Source organism: Squalius cephalus (genome assembly GCF_949319135.1).
Source record: "Squalius cephalus genome assembly, chromosome: 10".
Lineage (NCBI taxonomy): Eukaryota > Metazoa > Chordata > Actinopteri > Cypriniformes > Leuciscidae > Squalius > Squalius cephalus.
In genome coordinates this window covers 11185996-11202639 of record NC_137131.1, presented here as the reverse complement: position 1 = coordinate 11202639, position 16644 = coordinate 11185996, and the positions used below count along the sequence as shown (strand labels likewise).

The 16644-nt window shown below is 38.0% G+C and overlaps 1 protein-coding gene across 3 annotated transcripts; it reads right to left on the bottom strand.

The window, feature by feature from the left end:
- Nucleotides 1-669: 669 nt before the first annotated feature.
- Nucleotides 670-16193, bottom strand: os9 (OS9 endoplasmic reticulum lectin). Of its 3 annotated transcripts, none has more exons than XM_079883878.1 (15): nt 16006-16180; nt 15120-15296; nt 14824-14887; nt 14583-14659; nt 14151-14249; nt 13103-13304; nt 11475-11636; nt 8616-8728; nt 7945-7987; nt 7707-7798; nt 7290-7532; nt 6963-7197; nt 5749-5958; nt 4785-4894; nt 670-3089 (listed from the first exon to the last, which is right to left on the bottom strand). In XM_079883878.1, the coding sequence occupies exons 1-15, from the start codon at nt 16153-16155 to the stop codon at nt 2952-2954; spliced, it is 2115 nt and encodes a 704-aa protein (XP_079740004.1). In that variant the 5' UTR covers nt 16156-16180; the 3' UTR covers nt 670-2951. The 3 variants fall into 3 exon arrangements, with proteins under 3 accessions (XP_079740004.1, XP_079740003.1, XP_079740005.1); XM_079883877.1 differs by having other exon boundaries at nt 1791-3089; nt 5749-5952; nt 16006-16193; XM_079883879.1 differs by lacking the exon at nt 5749-5958 and having other exon boundaries at nt 1791-3089; nt 16006-16193.
- Nucleotides 16194-16644: the final 451 nt, after the last annotated feature.

Below are 16644 nucleotides of genomic sequence, written 5' to 3'. Positions count from 1 at the left end.
GGGTGCGAAAGTGCGGGCTTCGCCAAAGTCTGCTTCGAGGGCACAAAGGCGGCGCTCGAGAGCACACTTCTGAGCGCTGAAATGCCGAATGGGACACCCTACGGACTCGTACACTTGGCGAGCATGTGCAATTTAAGGCCACGAGACCGTGAGTCCACATGAAGTGTGCCATTTGGGATCCAGCCAGATTGTAAAAAAATGGTTGAGGAGAAATCAAGTTGGGTCATGTTTACTTCACAAATGCGCATGTGCACGAAGTGAACAGAATTAATAAAAGTAATTTTAGTAACCCAAAACTTATATTTATTTATATAAATTAAATCAAGCTTTATATAAACAAATTCTAACTTCTAATTTGAAAAGGTGTCAGTAATGGGGGTCTGTATTTTTAGGTTATTTTAAGTTAATTGCCATGTTATACCTCATTTTATAATATTATAAAATTATTATTGAATTAATATCCATGTACTAACAGGTATTTTCCTGACAGTAAAATTGGGAACAGATCAACAGAATGAAACAGGCTTTTTGTCTCAATGCCCAGAAGGCATTGATTTGTTGCGACAAATGAACTAGTAATTTAAATGTGTGAGAACTTCAACGCTATTAAACGGTTTAAACATAGTAATTGATTGTGGAATTTATTTATAGTAGACCACAGCATATCGTACATTTTATTGTTTAATTATCTTTCTCACCATATAGGCTATGCAATGAATGCATTTTCAACAGGTTGCTATTAAACGTTTCTTCAGTAGTACAAAATGTACAGTTGTGCATTTCGTGGTGAAGTCCGAAAACCTAAAGCTGCTGTAAGCGATTTTTCTGAGCCTCAAAAATGTCTCAACATTACCAGCAATGTCCTGTTGTGTGAACAAATAACTAGCCGACAACTACAAACAAATGTTTGCCATTGACAGAGATCCGCCACTAGGTTCTCTGAGTCTGATTGGCTAGCATGCACGGGCCGTGGTCACATTCTTCTTCATTATCTATCTATTGATCTAATTGCCCGCCCACCCTTGGGGCTGCCACAGAGACAATGTGGACATAAATATTTCAGTGGTATCCGTCAGATACTAAAAGAAATGATTAATTGCTTACAGCAGCTTTACCCACTCTCATTCCCTCACAAAAAGTGTGCTTACGTTAAGAATTAGAAATGGAAAGTATGTCTTATTAACAAACGAATCAAGTGCTGTAGCAACATTATTTAAAATCGACCAAACTATGATGATCATTCGAAGCATTTACAACAAAAAGAGCCCTTATCTGCAGGGGACATGGAAGCAGCGGTTAAATGTATTAGATTCCCAATGTTTGGCAAAAGTTTTTGTTCAATTTCTAAATTAAGTCTGGACATTATCCTTTGTAAAACATAAATCCTTTGAAGACTGATTGTACAAATAGACTTGTCAAAAACATGAATTAAGACAAAACTGAAGCTGTATACTGAATATTTTGCTTAGTGCATGGCAAGGATTTGTCAAAGAAGCTGTAGGTGTTTTCAAAAAAGTCCAATGTACATATTAATAATAATAATTGAAGCAGTTATTGTCAGTGTCCTGCCATTACGGTGACTCTGCAACAAGCTCCATATTGCACAGATCAATCATCAACAGCATTTTAATAGCACTGTCCAGTGATGAGAATGTGTATGTCCAGACTGCCTTTTCAAAATAAACTTTGACATGCATACTAACTGATGTTTTGTTTCCATGTGAGAGAGAAGGTAGGTCTGTTTCACAGACTGTCACACACAGACATAAAGTGCAACACAACTGAAACATGAAGTATATTTGTGTATTTAAAAAAAAAAATCCCAAACTGAAAACAGGCAAGATACAGTATAAACAACTTACAGATGCTCATACAGGATAATCAGAATTCACGGCCGTGGACTGAACCCTTTACAGGGCTCACATGACTTAAAGGGATAGTTCACTTTGAAATTAATTTTTGATATGTTTTAGCTTACCTCAAGGGCATCCAAGATGTAGGTGTCTTTGTTTCCGCAGTAGTTTCAATTTTGATATTTTTAGGTCAAACTGTTCTTGTCTGTCAGTCATATAATGCAGGTCTGTGGTCACTGTCTCAAAACACAAGCACAGAGTCCAAATTAAAACAATTCCCCATCGTCCAAATGAAATAATTCCCCATCATAAGTACACATTGATGGCCTAAGACATGAAACGAGCGGTTTGTGTGAGAAAACGAACAGTATTTATATCGTTTTTAGCTCTTGAACACAGCCGCGTCCAAATGATCTGAGGGCTCGGGCGGGTATAGATATATACATAGATGTCGCCTTGGCTACGGTTTCGTTCCAATGAACTGCAGTAGCGAAGGCGACATCTAGTGTATATATCTATACCCGCATAGATATATACACTAGATGTCGCTTTGCTACGGTTTCGTTCCAATGAACTGCAGTAGCCAAGGCGACATCTATGTATACATCTATACCCGCCCGCGCCGTCAGACCATTTGGACGTGTGCTGTGTTCAAGAGCTAAAAACGATATAAATACTGTTCGTTTTCTCACACAAACCGCTCGTTTCGTGTCTTAGGCCATCAATGTGTACTTATGATGGGGAATTGTTTAATTTGGACGATGGGGAATTGTTTTAATTTAGACTCTGTGCTTGTGTTTTGAGATAGTGACCATAGACCTGCATTATATGACTGACAGACAAGAACAGTTTGACCTAAAAATATCAAAATTGAAACTACTGCGGAAACAAAGACACCTACATCTTGGATGCCCTTGAGGTAAGCTAAAACATATCAAAAATTAATTTCAAAGTGAACTATCCCTTTAAACAGTCTGAAAGAGAAGTTTGGTTGCCATACACATTGTAAAGTGACAACCAAGTGGCTTAGAGTTAGGAGTTCGGAGTTCAGAGAATGCTGGCTGCCCTTCTTCAAGTTAAAAGTGCTTGAGAGAAGGCTCAAAAGTCTGTTTCATCAGAATCACTGTTTCCTGTGGACTGGCTCTCATCCTGTTTTTCTCCCCAGACAAATTTGTAGTTATTCTCCAACTCTTGCTGTCTCTTCTGCTCTTTATAAACTTCCTCTGTACCTCCAGTCTGCACACAAAGAGAGTGAACATCAATTTATTTACCTGTTGAACCAGAAACAAGGCATGAAAAGGCCTTTTTTCATAACTTGCACTGAAATGTGTAAGGGGCATTTACATTTAAGTGGTCACATCAACATTTTTAAATTATTTAAACTAATAATAATAACAATGTTTTTTTGCATCAAAAACAGTCAATGTAGTTGCCAGCCTCTCTGCCTCTTATATTTTTTGCCGATTTGCCTTTAAGTTTGCCTCTAATGGCCGCCTTCTAATATTTATTGTACTTGCAAACTATGGGTTTGCTGTTGAGTCCATTATAACTTGTTAACCTTTTTAAAGGTGCATTGCGCAACATTTCATGTTAAAAATACCCGTTTTTCTAACCCATACATGCTTAAACAATTGCCTGATGGGCTGAATGAGCCCTTCTCTGATCACTGCGATTGCCTCTATAATCCTGTACAGTAAAATAAATAAGAGGGATTCAGGTCGGAATTTGAGACTGGGCGTGACGTCATGCGCGTTCAGTTGCAGTGTTGCAGTTTCGCTTGTCGCCAGAGGGGGCCTAGTTCTGCAAAAACTCAGAGACTTGCGCAATGCACCTTTAAAGTTATGCTCTGTTGGAAGGGGCGTGTCTGCTGTGAGACTTCAAAGTAAACGGCCAATGCTATGATTAAATAAGTATTACACGTGGAACTCTATAGAAATCTTTTACTACATTTTTACCATTACAGCTGTCGAGATTAACTAAACATGAAAAGTGATGATTATAGCATTATATTTAGATCTACTCCCGTCACATAAAACTTTTCTGCGATAAGCATTGAGCAGATGTTAGACATATCTGTTGAGCACATGAATGCACCTTAACGAATGCTTAAAAATCCTTAAAAATTGACACCTCCAGCGATTATAAAGGGAGCGTTCTTTGATCACTTTCTATACATAATTAAATCACAATTTAAATACATTTTCATACTAAGGGAAACAATGTGAAAATGACCATTTAGTCACTGGCTTAAATTACTGACGCATAAACAGCAGTAAAAGAATAGAGAGACAAATAACGTCTGACATATCAGAAATCACAGATTAGGCATTTTAACATGGTTAATTACATGTGTCATTACTGTCAGCTCCATATCTTACAGTAAAAGTTTTACAGAAAGTCTGCGCCGAAACTGCGACTGATTTACCAAAGAATCCACAGTGAAATGTACCGAACAAACAAATAATGCTCTACTGAGACATTCACATAGTTGAAAATAAATAACCACTTTCCTAGCATTAGGATCCTTTGGAAGGTAATGCTATTTTTAGTCCAATGATTTTGTACCTCTCTTCTCAGGATGTTTTAATAGTACAATGACCAACATTTTTTTTCTCAATTCATGACCTATTCAATACGAGGAGTTGCAGGTTCAACCAACTTTACCACATTTTCCTCTAATTAGGCTTGTTGTTAAGGTGTGGTCACACTACTGTGATATTCAGTCATTTAAATAGGAATCTGCACAGTCATGTGTTTTGTGTGAGGGTGAAAAAATTCCCTGAATTCGCAGTGAGTGACTTCTGCGCGAGCTGTGCTTCATGCATCGCTGTACTATTGCCCTTTTGTCTTCTTTAACTTGTGACTAGATAGAGAACTCCCAGGTGTTGCTTTTTACATGCGGCCTATATAGTAGTGTGTGCAGATTCATACCAGAAGGTTGATGAGAAGCTCTCTAAATGATTTTGTATCCTCCTCAGTGAGCCACTGATCTCCCGCTTCCTCTGCTGTCTTACGGGTCAAAATCTTCACCTCAATCTTTCCTGAAAAACAGGCCCAAAATCCTTAGTCATTATCGACATACATTAATCTAAACAAATATACTGTTATACACAAACAGAAACAAAATTACTATTTTTCATTCCCATGCGCACACAGTTGATAGAGGAAAAAAGTAGTGATAGAAATGATGCATGCAGAGAAGGTGATGAAGGCTGTGGGATGTGGGAAGGACAAATGAAGCACTGTCATATTCCTAAATCTTCACATTCTATCAGGCTGAACTTTTTCTCCAAACCTAGGAAAGTGGAGCAACAGCCTATACTGACAAAAGTGAGTGTGCACTAACTTTTCACACACCTATCAATTTTTTTTTCTTCCAAAGCCATTTTTAAGGCAGAAAAAGACCACCATGAATTACTCTGCACCCACGCAAAAGCCAGCATCAAGGGAAAAACAAAATCATTGGCATCTATGAAAATCATGAAGTTTAGAAGTGCCTTAATCTTGAATAGTAGAATAGAGTCAAAGAGAAGACAATCAGACAAAAGTTACTGAAACCGTATCTCTTCCGTGAACACATACTGTAACTGCATCCTGCTGAGAAAAAGAAAATTCTTCATCCCTGTTCTAGTTTGTACTATTCTAAACGATGTCTGAAACTTTATATTACTAGTACTTCTCATGTTAATTGCCTCTAAGGTGAATCGCATCTTGTATTCCTCATTTTTAAGTCGCTTTGCTAAATGAATAAATGTAAATGTACTCAAAGCAAAGACCAGGCAGAAGAATAGTTCAAGATTTCAGAATGAAAAATAAAGTCTTTGCTCCACTCACACAGACACACACAGGGAAATAAGAATACTTTAGATGTGTGTGTTAGTGTGTTCCGGCCTACCTTCGGCCTTGATGCCGGCTCTCTCTAGCTGCTCTTTGACCACTTCCTGAATCTGCTGCCACTGGGGGTCGCCCTCGCCCAGTTCCTTCACCTTCACACCCCCCTCATCATCATCGTTGCCCCCGGTAACCGCTCCTGCAGCCACACCTCCGCCCAACTTATACTTAGTCACCCTGACTTTTACCTGCTCACCACTGCTGCCCGCTTGGGCTTGGGTGATGAGAGACAGAGGGAAGGGGAGGTTACCGCAGACACAGCGGAAAATTCCCCCTCCCCATTTCACGTATTATAGTCTCTCTCTAACAACATCAATGGCTAAGTCAAAGTTGCACAAAAGCATGAAACGGTGTAGTATTAGTGTTAGTGGTGACAATGATTTGATCATGAATATTAAGTATACAGTGGCCCCAAAAAGTATTTGGAGCATTGTTTGTTGAGAAAAAGTTAACAGAACGCTACCGTTCAAAAGGTTGGGTTGTCAAAAGTGACAGTAAAAACATGTTACCAATGATTTCTTTTTCAAATAATTTCTACTCAAAAGAATCCTAAAAATATTATCATGGTTTTCACAAAAATATTAAGCAGCACAACTGTTTTTGCATTGATAATGATAAGAAATGTTTCTTAAGCACCAAATCAGCATATTAGAATGATTTCTGAAGGATCATCTGACACTGAAGACTGGAGTAATGATGATGAACATTCAGCTTTGTATACAATAATAAATTACTTTTTAAAACAGATCAAAATAGAAAAATATTTCACAAAATTACGGTTTTACTGTATTTTAGATACGCTCATCAAGGCTGCATTTATTTATATTTATAAGATACTTCTTTCAAAAACAAAGAATTTCTTACTGACCTTAAAATTTTGAACAGTGGTATATCATTAAAAATTAAACTCAAAATATTTTCATCGAATAACTTGTCCTTGGGAGCAGCAAAAAGGTTAAGCAGTTAAATTAAAAGTGAAGCGAAAAGGTCTAGCATAATTTGTTTGTTTTGGAGCCAGTGTATAATACATTTATATGCATCATGCACACATTTACAGATATTATACTATATATATGTACAGTATAATATGCTCATAAGCAGGTTATATGAATGCCTGGGGTCCAAAGGCGAAAGTTACAAGCAATGTGAATGAGCCATCCATTCTACCATCTGTTCATTCATGCACCCGTTCACTCAGCATCCATTCTCTATATTTACCTGGCGTTTTGGGAAGCAGGTTTGGGCTGCCAGGAGAAGGGCCTCCTTCTGTCTTTTGCGACGAGTGTGTGCTTTTATGCATTTCTGTATTTTTTTCTGTTTCTGGTTCACTCTCATGTTCGGTCTTGTCTTCAAGACGGTCCAGAAGTTTCCCCAGTGTGTTTTCTAGAGTTTGCGTAGCTTGAGAGCGATCAAACTCACCCTTAAGACCTTCATTCTCTAACTCCTGCTGAGCCTAGGAGATAAGAAAGTTAAAAACAGCGTATATTCACTGCCAAATCTTTTGGCTGATTTGTGCATACAGGCTATAACAGTAATAATTCATACTTCCTCTATGATGTTGTCGAACTCCTTCTGCATCTCTTCTTTTATCTCTTCTATCTTGGAGGAGGGAACGGACAGATCTGCCATCTCATCCTCAAACTCCTGTAGCAATCTTTCATCCTCATCCCCTTCCTCTACCTCCACCTCCTCCTCCTGTTCTGATGTCCTCTCTTTTTTTACTTCTTCCTCCGTTTCTCTCTTCTGAGATGATTGCTGGCTCTCTTTTTCCAGTTCGGCTTTCTTGTTCTGAACATAGAGCGCAAAAATGAATGGTCGACTGATATTTGTTTTTTAAAACAATTCAATGCCATAAGCAGGCTTTTTCACAATTTTTGCCAAACAAGAGCCGTTATTGGGGAATACTCGCCAAATGGCTAGATATTGGCTGAAAGTCTGTGACAGTGTCCCGATTACACACACCTTCTGGTTGCTCTCTCTTAGGTGTTGTACAAACTTCATGAGGTCTGCAGGGTCTGTTATGATTTTAAAATTAAACTTTTCCTCCCCAAATACTGAACAAAAAGAGAAAGATGAACACAGAGAAAGTGAGGAAGGTGCATAGTCTTAATTTTTTTAACTTGATTGATGCTTTAAAAAAAATGTTTTCAACACAAATGACTAAAACCAGGTCTATTTAAACTTTGAATAATTGTCTTACAGTCATTTTCATGTAATTGGCTGTCCTGAGGCTCCTGAGGGGTCTGCAAAACAGTTGTAAAACATGATAATGATCAGTGCCCCCTTAAAAGTTTCATTAAAAGCAACAGAAAGTGTATAAGTTTCACAACAGGATCGAGTATATGTATCGGATGTTGGCCAGTAAGAGCTGTGCGTGTAAACCTCGCTTCAAGACGCGCACCAGCGACTAGCATTCAAGTAGGTTACATTTGGTGCCGTGACCCGGATGGGAGTGAGGTTTAGGGGGGTGAGTGTAACATAGGCCAGTAAGAGCTGTGCGTGTAAACCTCACTCCCCTGGTCTCAAGAGGCACGCTAGCAACTGACGCCAGTGACTGACGCTGGAGGCTGCAGTCTTTAGCATCCTTGTTAGCGCGCCCACCTCCCACACCAGAGGCCCCTCTCAGAGCGGGTTGAGTAGGACTGGTTACATTTGGTGCCATGACCAGGAAGAGAGTGAGGTTTGGGGGGGTGAGTGTAACGGACGTAAGGCCCTGGCCTCAAGAGGCATGCTAGAGGCTGCAGTCTTTAGCGTCCTTGTTAGCACACCCGCCTCCCACGCTGGAGAATCCAGGTCGAATCCCGCTTGGAGCAGGTCAAGTAGGACCAGTTACATATATCGAGTGAAGAGGTGCTTTAAACGAGGCTGTACCTCTGAGTCAGGTGGTGTGCTTGTTTCTGTGCTTGCTGGTTTGGTCACTCCCTCCCAGAAGTCCTTGTCCTCCGGCTCTTCACTCACGGAGTCCACTTCAGCTACTTCGGCCTCTGTTAACAGACAAACATGCACACAGATGTCATCCTGTTTGAATGCTGCACAGAAACTGCTAATGATAAGAAAAGTAGAAAGCTAAAAAAAAGAGAAAGGAAGTAAAACCAAGACCGAAATAGACTACAAACTACATATACATAAATGGAAACAAAACATTTTTAGCTGATTTTTGCTGCCAGTCTGAACATTGCCTAGAATACTATGGAAGTAAAATAATGTCAAATGTTTTTGAAACAAAAAGCCTGTTGAATTGCACTACTTGAAAAAAATAGGCATTGCATTAACCACGCTTGCATTTTAATGAATTGTATTTTTAGGGCTTGCATTTTAATGGGCTGAAATTCAACATGGTTGAATATTTAAGCTGTGAATATTTCAATTAAAAACATTTCAAACACATTTTCATTATTAAAAATTCAATAATCCATATTCACCTTTAATATTTCACTTCCAAAATATTCAAACTGTTTAAAAATACAACCTATAATATTCAACAGGCAATTTTCGGTCCCATTTTATTTCGCTTTGCAAATTCACTTCCACAAATTCAGTGGTTCAAATTCGACAGTAAATTCAACGGAACTGCAGGAAAAGCAGTAGATTACCGAGATACTCTCCATCTGCTGTTAGTCGACCTCACCAGAAGGTGGTGCAAAAGCGCGTGTTGTTGACGAAGACCAGCAACAGTTAGAGCAAGCCATTCATTCATAAAACTCTTTTACAGCGAGCAATGTAAGTGTATTTGTGATTATTATGACGGCGGTTTTGTGTTAAATTCAGTGTCTTCACGGTTACTTTCCCTGTGTAGCCTACAAGCATCTTTCTCTACCGTGAACAAGATTATAATGTTATTCCCGGATGCGGATATAAAGATCCAATGTTACATTTTTGAGGTTGACATATATTTCTCTTGGTTGTTTAGTGGCCTTAACTTTATATTGTGGCGATGTGCTGCATGCAGGCTATTAGGGTTTCCCTCAATACTTAAGGAATCCCCTTCTTGACATAGCCTATAAAACGCTTAACGTAGCTTAATGGACTAATTACAGTGATATAAAAGACCAAACTCGCAGGCAAGCAGATGGACTCAGAATAACGCGCAAAGTTTAATGCTGAGCGTTTCCCAGTGATAGACTGGCATAAAGTTGGCTTGACGTTGGACATTCGCACATTTAGGGACCGTCTCTAAAGTGTATACAACTTTGGTATACACGTTTCTAACTTCAATAGCATTTGAATAGAACGACTTACAGTCATAAAACCAACTGTAAAGTGTTCATGTAGTTTCAGGCATAATGCGCACCCTTTGGATTTTTGATATTCAAATAAATTAAAGTTTGCTATTGAAGTTAGAAACGTGTATGCCAATGTTGTATACACTTTAGAGACGGTCCCTAAATGTGCGAATGTCCAATGTCAAGCCAATTTTACATTTATTAGGCTACATTTAGTCATTTATTTAGCAGACGCTTTTATCCAAAGCGATTTACAGTTAAACTAACAATAGGAGGACAATATGCAAGTGCTATGACTCTTCCCAGTTTAAGCTAATGCAATACACGTAGGCATAGCCTACTATACTATACTATACTATACTATACTATACTATACTATATATACCTTCTCTCTCTCTCTCTCTCTCTCTCTATATATATATATTATATATATATATATAGAGAGAGAGAGAGAGAGAGAGAAGAAAGTGTTAGTGTCGATCAAGTGTTGATTTTATGCCCCTATATCACGAAACGCTCTGCATGAAACTTTGCGCGTTACGTTCATATTCTTAGTCCATCTAGCCTATATAGTAGCCTACAGCCTACATCCCCAATAAGGTGCGAGTTTGGTCTTTCATATCACTGTATTAGTCCATAAGCTAAGTTAAGCGTTTTGTCCCGACAGAAGGGGAATTCTTGAGTGTGAGGTATTGAGGGAAACCGATTATAATCCTGTTCATGTAGAGAAAGCTGGTGACATGTAGGCTACACAGGGAAAGTAACAATGAAGTTATTGAATGAAACATAAACACAGCTTTTGTGTCTTTATCATCTTTTCCGCATATATACTGACACAGATAATCATTTTCATTTTATGAATGAATGGCTTGCTCTAACTGTTGCTCTGTCTTCGTCAACAACACGCGCTTTTGCACCACCTTCTGGTGAGGTCGACTAACAGCAGATGGAGAGTATCTCGGTAATCTACTGCTTTTCCTGCAGTTCCGTTGAATTTACTGTCGAATTTGAACCACTGAATTTGTGGAAGCGAATTTGCAAAGCGAAATAAAATGGACGGAAAATTGCCTGTTGAATATTATAGGTTGTATTTTAAACAGTTTGAATATTTTGGAAGTGAAATATGAAAGGTGAATATGGATTATTGAAATTTTAATAATGAAAATGTGTTTGAAATGTTTTTAATTGAAATATTCACAGCTTAAATATTCAACCATGTTGAATTTCAGCCCATTAAAATGCAAGCCCTAAAAATACAATGCATTAAAATGCAAGCATGGTTAATGCAATGCCTATTTTTTTTCAAGTAGTGCAATTCAACAGGCTTTTTGTTTCAAAAACATTTGACATTATTTTACTTCCATAGAATACTGAAAGCACATGGCATCAAGTCTCACCACCTCACTGTCATTTTCACACAGTGCCACCCAACGCATTCAGTTGCAACTGTATGATTTATAAAACTGATCTAAGTCAAATTAGCCCAAATCATTGTTAGGATGCTAACCTTTGGTTTCTGACACTGAAACTGGAGGCTCATCTGAATGGACTACAGGGACCTCATCTGTTTTGTCATCCTGCAATCCGTTGTTCTTGTCATCCTTGGACAGAATTTCATCCAAGTTCTTGAGCTCCTCCGAGATCTGCTCCACTTTACGTTTAGTGTCAGCTAAGTACAGAAAATGAGGAAGAGAGAGTGATACAAAGAGAGATGTCTATGTGCTAAAAAATAATGCATCAATTAGAGAACAGAGTATGATTAAATACAGGCTAATTGCATCTCTGGAGATCTCATCTAACAGGACACCACTTGTGCACCGGGGACTTTTTCCATGAATGGTATAATGGGTGATAATAAAAATGTCTGATTACGCTTCTAAAGAATTCTCTATACCTGAATGCTTTCCATGTTAGCAAGTCTAAGCCAATTGGCACAATGATCTTCAACAGCAATATGAAATGGTGAATCTGGCAACTGTTATAATGAACTGAGTTACAGAAGACTGGGCTTTACCTGCTCTCATAGCAATTAATATCCTGTTATTGTAACCATGTAGGCCCCCTCGGTGTAATTAACAAATGATAAGATATAGGTCATCTCTCCTAGGTAAAAAAAAACACTGTGCTGGATCTGGGTTGAGGGATATATCTTAAAAATATCTATCTCAGTATGCTTTATTCATCTGCTGATTCACATTTTAAAGTTTATTTCGATATTTAAAGGTTTTTTTTTTGTTCCAACAATTACGAAACAATAAAAGTATTCAAATAGATTAAAAATGCTTGCCTAGAAATCTAGACGCACATTAGCGGCAGCAAATTTGATTTTGCAGCCAGGGTCGTCTAGCAACTCTACGTTGGCTTGCAAGCTGGAAAAGCCAAACTCTAGTCAGGCCAATCACATCATGTATAGAATCGGTGTGCGGGCTAAACATAATGACGACAGAGTTGTGACGGTTCCGCGTGAATTCCCTGCTACTTGAAAACAAAGAATGGCGGCTGCTGCTGGAGAACAGCGGTCTTTCGAATCAGCTTTGGCCGCGACTCTGGAAGACTTGGAGTTAAGCTTTTCTTTGAGAAAAGAACAAAGGCACTGAAGTCATTCTTAAAAAAGGAAGATGTATTCGGAGTTTTGCCGACCGGATACAGCAAAAGTTGAATCTATCAACTAGCTCCGCTGGTGGGAAAATGCTCTGGGGTGCGTTTCCCGAAAGCATCGTTGGCCAACTATGGTCGCAAGTTCATCGCAATGTCCATTGAACTCTATTGGTAACGACGGAACTTGCGACCATAGTTGGCCAACGATGCTTTCGGGAAACCCACCCCTGGTTGGTTGTAGCACGATCCTATTGCGTGCAGAGGGAATTTGAAAGACAACCGTTTATCCCGCCCCTCGGATTGAGCCCTGCCAATGGTGAATTCCCAGACCCAACATCTTGATGTATAAAAATGCAAGAAGCACATATACACACACACACACACACATACATATATATATATATATATATATATATATTACACATACATATATTTCAAACATATTATCCATATTTGATATATTGCCCAATATGACTATGACAAGGCCCTGATGGAGGTAAAAAAACACACAAAAAAAACGGAACTTCTCGTACTTACAGACTTGAGCCTTGACATAGTCCATATACTGCTGGGGACTGAGAGCGGGTTGGCACACAATGCCTTGTGGCTTGGTAGTGGAAGGTGGCTGAAGGAGGGGGTGCTGGCAGGTACGAGAGGTGTGTACTGTCAAGACGTAGCGGCAGGACTGAGGTTCATCTACCCGTGCAATATAGTCACTCGAACCCTCCTCACACACAAACTGTTTAAAAAGAACAACGAAAACATTTAGATTATCATTTTCATTGGAAATGTGATTTTCATTGCCCATAAAACAGTAGCATCAATTTTAGCAAATTTATATAGTCTTTTTAACATTAAAAAAAAAACAAAAAAAAACGTTGGCCCTCTTTAACAGCTTCCACTCCACTGGGAAGGCTTTCCAATAGATGTTGGGACATATTGCTCCCATTCATATGCACAATGCAACTGTATGTTGTTGTACACTACTGTTCAAAGTTTGAGGTTGGTACAATTTTTTGTGTTTTTAAAAAAGTAGTATCTTATGCTCTTCAAGACTGCATTTATTTAAAATTACAGAAAATAAATCAGTAATGTTGTGAATTATTATTACACTTTAAAAATAACTTTTCAGCAAAGCTGAATTTTCAGCATCATTACTCCAGTCTTCAGAGTGACACAATCCTTCAGAAATCATGCTAATATGCAGATTTGGTGCTCAAGTAACATTTCTTATTATTATCAATGTTAAAATCAGTTTTGCTGCTTAATATATTTGTGAAAACCTTGATAAAAAAAAAATCAGGATTCTTTGAAATAGATTTTTTTTTGTAACAATGTAAAAGTATTTGCTGTCTTTTTTGGTCAATTTAATGCACTGAATAAAAGTTATTTTAAACCTTAAACAATGTATACTTTAGTATTAAGATTAGTCTTAATTGAAATAAAGGAGACTAGACAAAACAGTTCATTAGAATCCACATTGGGGTTATTGTGTTTTCAGATTGACTTCAATAGTAAATTTTCTTGATAAAATGTTCTGGCCTGGAAATAAGCGGTGGCACTTTGTAAGTGTGTGCAATCTTACTCTGACTTCCGTCTCTCTGGGATTGCCATTCAAGTCACATTTAGAGCCATTGACATATGACTGACTATGATACCTCTTCAGTTTATGCTGCTTAGATGCCTAAAAAAAAGAAAACATAGCAGCAAATCTAAATAATAATAAAAAAAAATATATATAAAATAAATAAATATTATATATATAAAAAGTACATAAATATATAGACAATAACTACAAAGATGGCAGAGCATGCAAATAGTGCACTTTCGTGCACAAACAGAAAACTCTTGCACATACATGAGTTTATAATATTGCAAATATTAATTATCAGCTATAAATTGAAAATAATTACTGGTAGTACCAAAATTCCTAATTGCTCCATTTTCAGAAACTTTCAAAAGATGAATTACATCTTCCATGAGTAAACAATTTCAGCACATTAGCCTTTGGCCTTACCTTTGCAGTTTCATTGGTCCAGTCAAACTCTGAATCATAATATCCCAAAAAGAGCACATCTCCCTTGATCTCTGAATCTATAAATCACAGAAATGGAACATATATTGAAAATTAGTCAGACAGGCTCTCTGTCCAAACCTCTACCAGGCAGTACACCTATGCAATTCAACTCAATTAGACATTGCAAAACATAATTCAGACATAATTTTTTAACAAAGATGCATGACATGATTTAACATACCTTCTAAGTGGTATTGTCTGATGTGCTGGCCATAGCAGAACTCATAAGTCCACCAGTCTTTGGTCTATAAACAGAACAAAATAAATAAGTTTCAAGTCACGGTGACATGTACTGTAGTTTGTATTGATTGCAAATTATGTAAAAAATTATTTACACAAATATGGACACTCCAATGGTGCTTTTTTCTAAATAACTATTTGTGATAGTAGTCAGTGATATCTAGATCAGTGTCAGTGGATGTGTATATTTAGTGTGTTAGTCACTGTGACATAGAATTGAAGGGAGGCCATGTCCACCTTAATCAGGCATGGTGCGGTCTGCATGGGCTTGAGGAGGTCAGGGACTCCAGGGCCACTGTAACCCTGCATGTCAGGCTCTGATACCGGGTCCTGATGGAAACGCACTGCCTGAGCTGGCAAACGACACTCATACAGCTGCTTGTATTTGTTAGAGACCAACATCACATCTTCCATCTAAAAACAGGAACAGAAAGAAGATGACAGACACAGAGAAATTTAACTAGAAATGGAGAACCAGGGAGAGGTGGCAACATTTTACTACATTTCTACCATCTTGTTTTTCACCGAAATTCATAGTTATAATTAAGCAAAATCTATAGCAAGGGTTTTCACACTTTTTAAATGCCACAGACCCTCAAATATGACCATCCTCACGCGAGGGTTGACAACTGAAAAATTTACAGTTTACTGTATATAACGTTAGACCCAATTGATACTGTGAAAAATAAATATTATAAATATGTCTATTACTTGGAAAATAGTTATTTTCTACATTATTATTATTATTTCTACTCATTGTAGTACTGTTATATTTAATATTTTTTTGATTATTTATTTATTTTCATCTTATTTTTATTACTATTCTGTAAACATTTCCACAGACCCCCTATCACTCTCTTATGGCCCCCTCGGGGTCCCGGACTCTAGTTTGAAAACCCCCTGATCTACATCATACCTGTGGAGGCACAGTCTATAGCTAATTCCCCACTCGTTCCTTAACCAGCTTTACTACTCTGTATTGGACGAGTAGACACTTAGTAGGAAACAGTATCACGTAGGCAAGCATTGGCTTTAATGTCTGATTCGTCAAGCTGTGCACAAAGATAACAACTGTCTGTAGCAAACAAACAGCTAGCTGCATCTCTGGCCAAAACAATCTTACCTGTCCCATAATAACAGGATCGGGCAGAATCTGTATTCCATATTTCATTTCATTTAATTCTTCTAAATTCAAAAAAGCAAAAACAGACAGTAGACATGTTAAGAAAAAAACATATAATCCTCTTAACCACTTAATCAAGGAGGAAGCCATAGTTCTCTCATATCGCAAACTAGCGTTGTCAAATGATTTGTTATTTGGTGCATGTCAATATGTGCCAAGCAACGTGGATTGGACAACGTTGTTGAAAGCTGAAACATGATTGGTTATTACCAACGACAGTCATGTTTAGAACGTGTATTCATTGGATCACGTGCGGTAATAAACACCCACCAGCCACGAAATTGACTTCTATTGGACCCGCTGAGTTAATGTGAATTAATGTAATGTTAAGCTTTGGACTCATGGGGTCGCTGTGGAGCCTGTGAGAACGCACAGTCGCTCAAGGCACTTCAGTTCTCTCTCATTTTTTGTCACAGTCTTTGTGAGTAAAAAATAAATTGCCATTATATTTAAGATAAACAGTATCTTTTTTTTTGTGAGAACAGAGATCTCTTCATACAGATCTCTGTTTACTTGTGGTTGATGACTAAGATAATCTTTATCTATAGGCTACTAATCTATATAGTGGTTTCCTCGTTA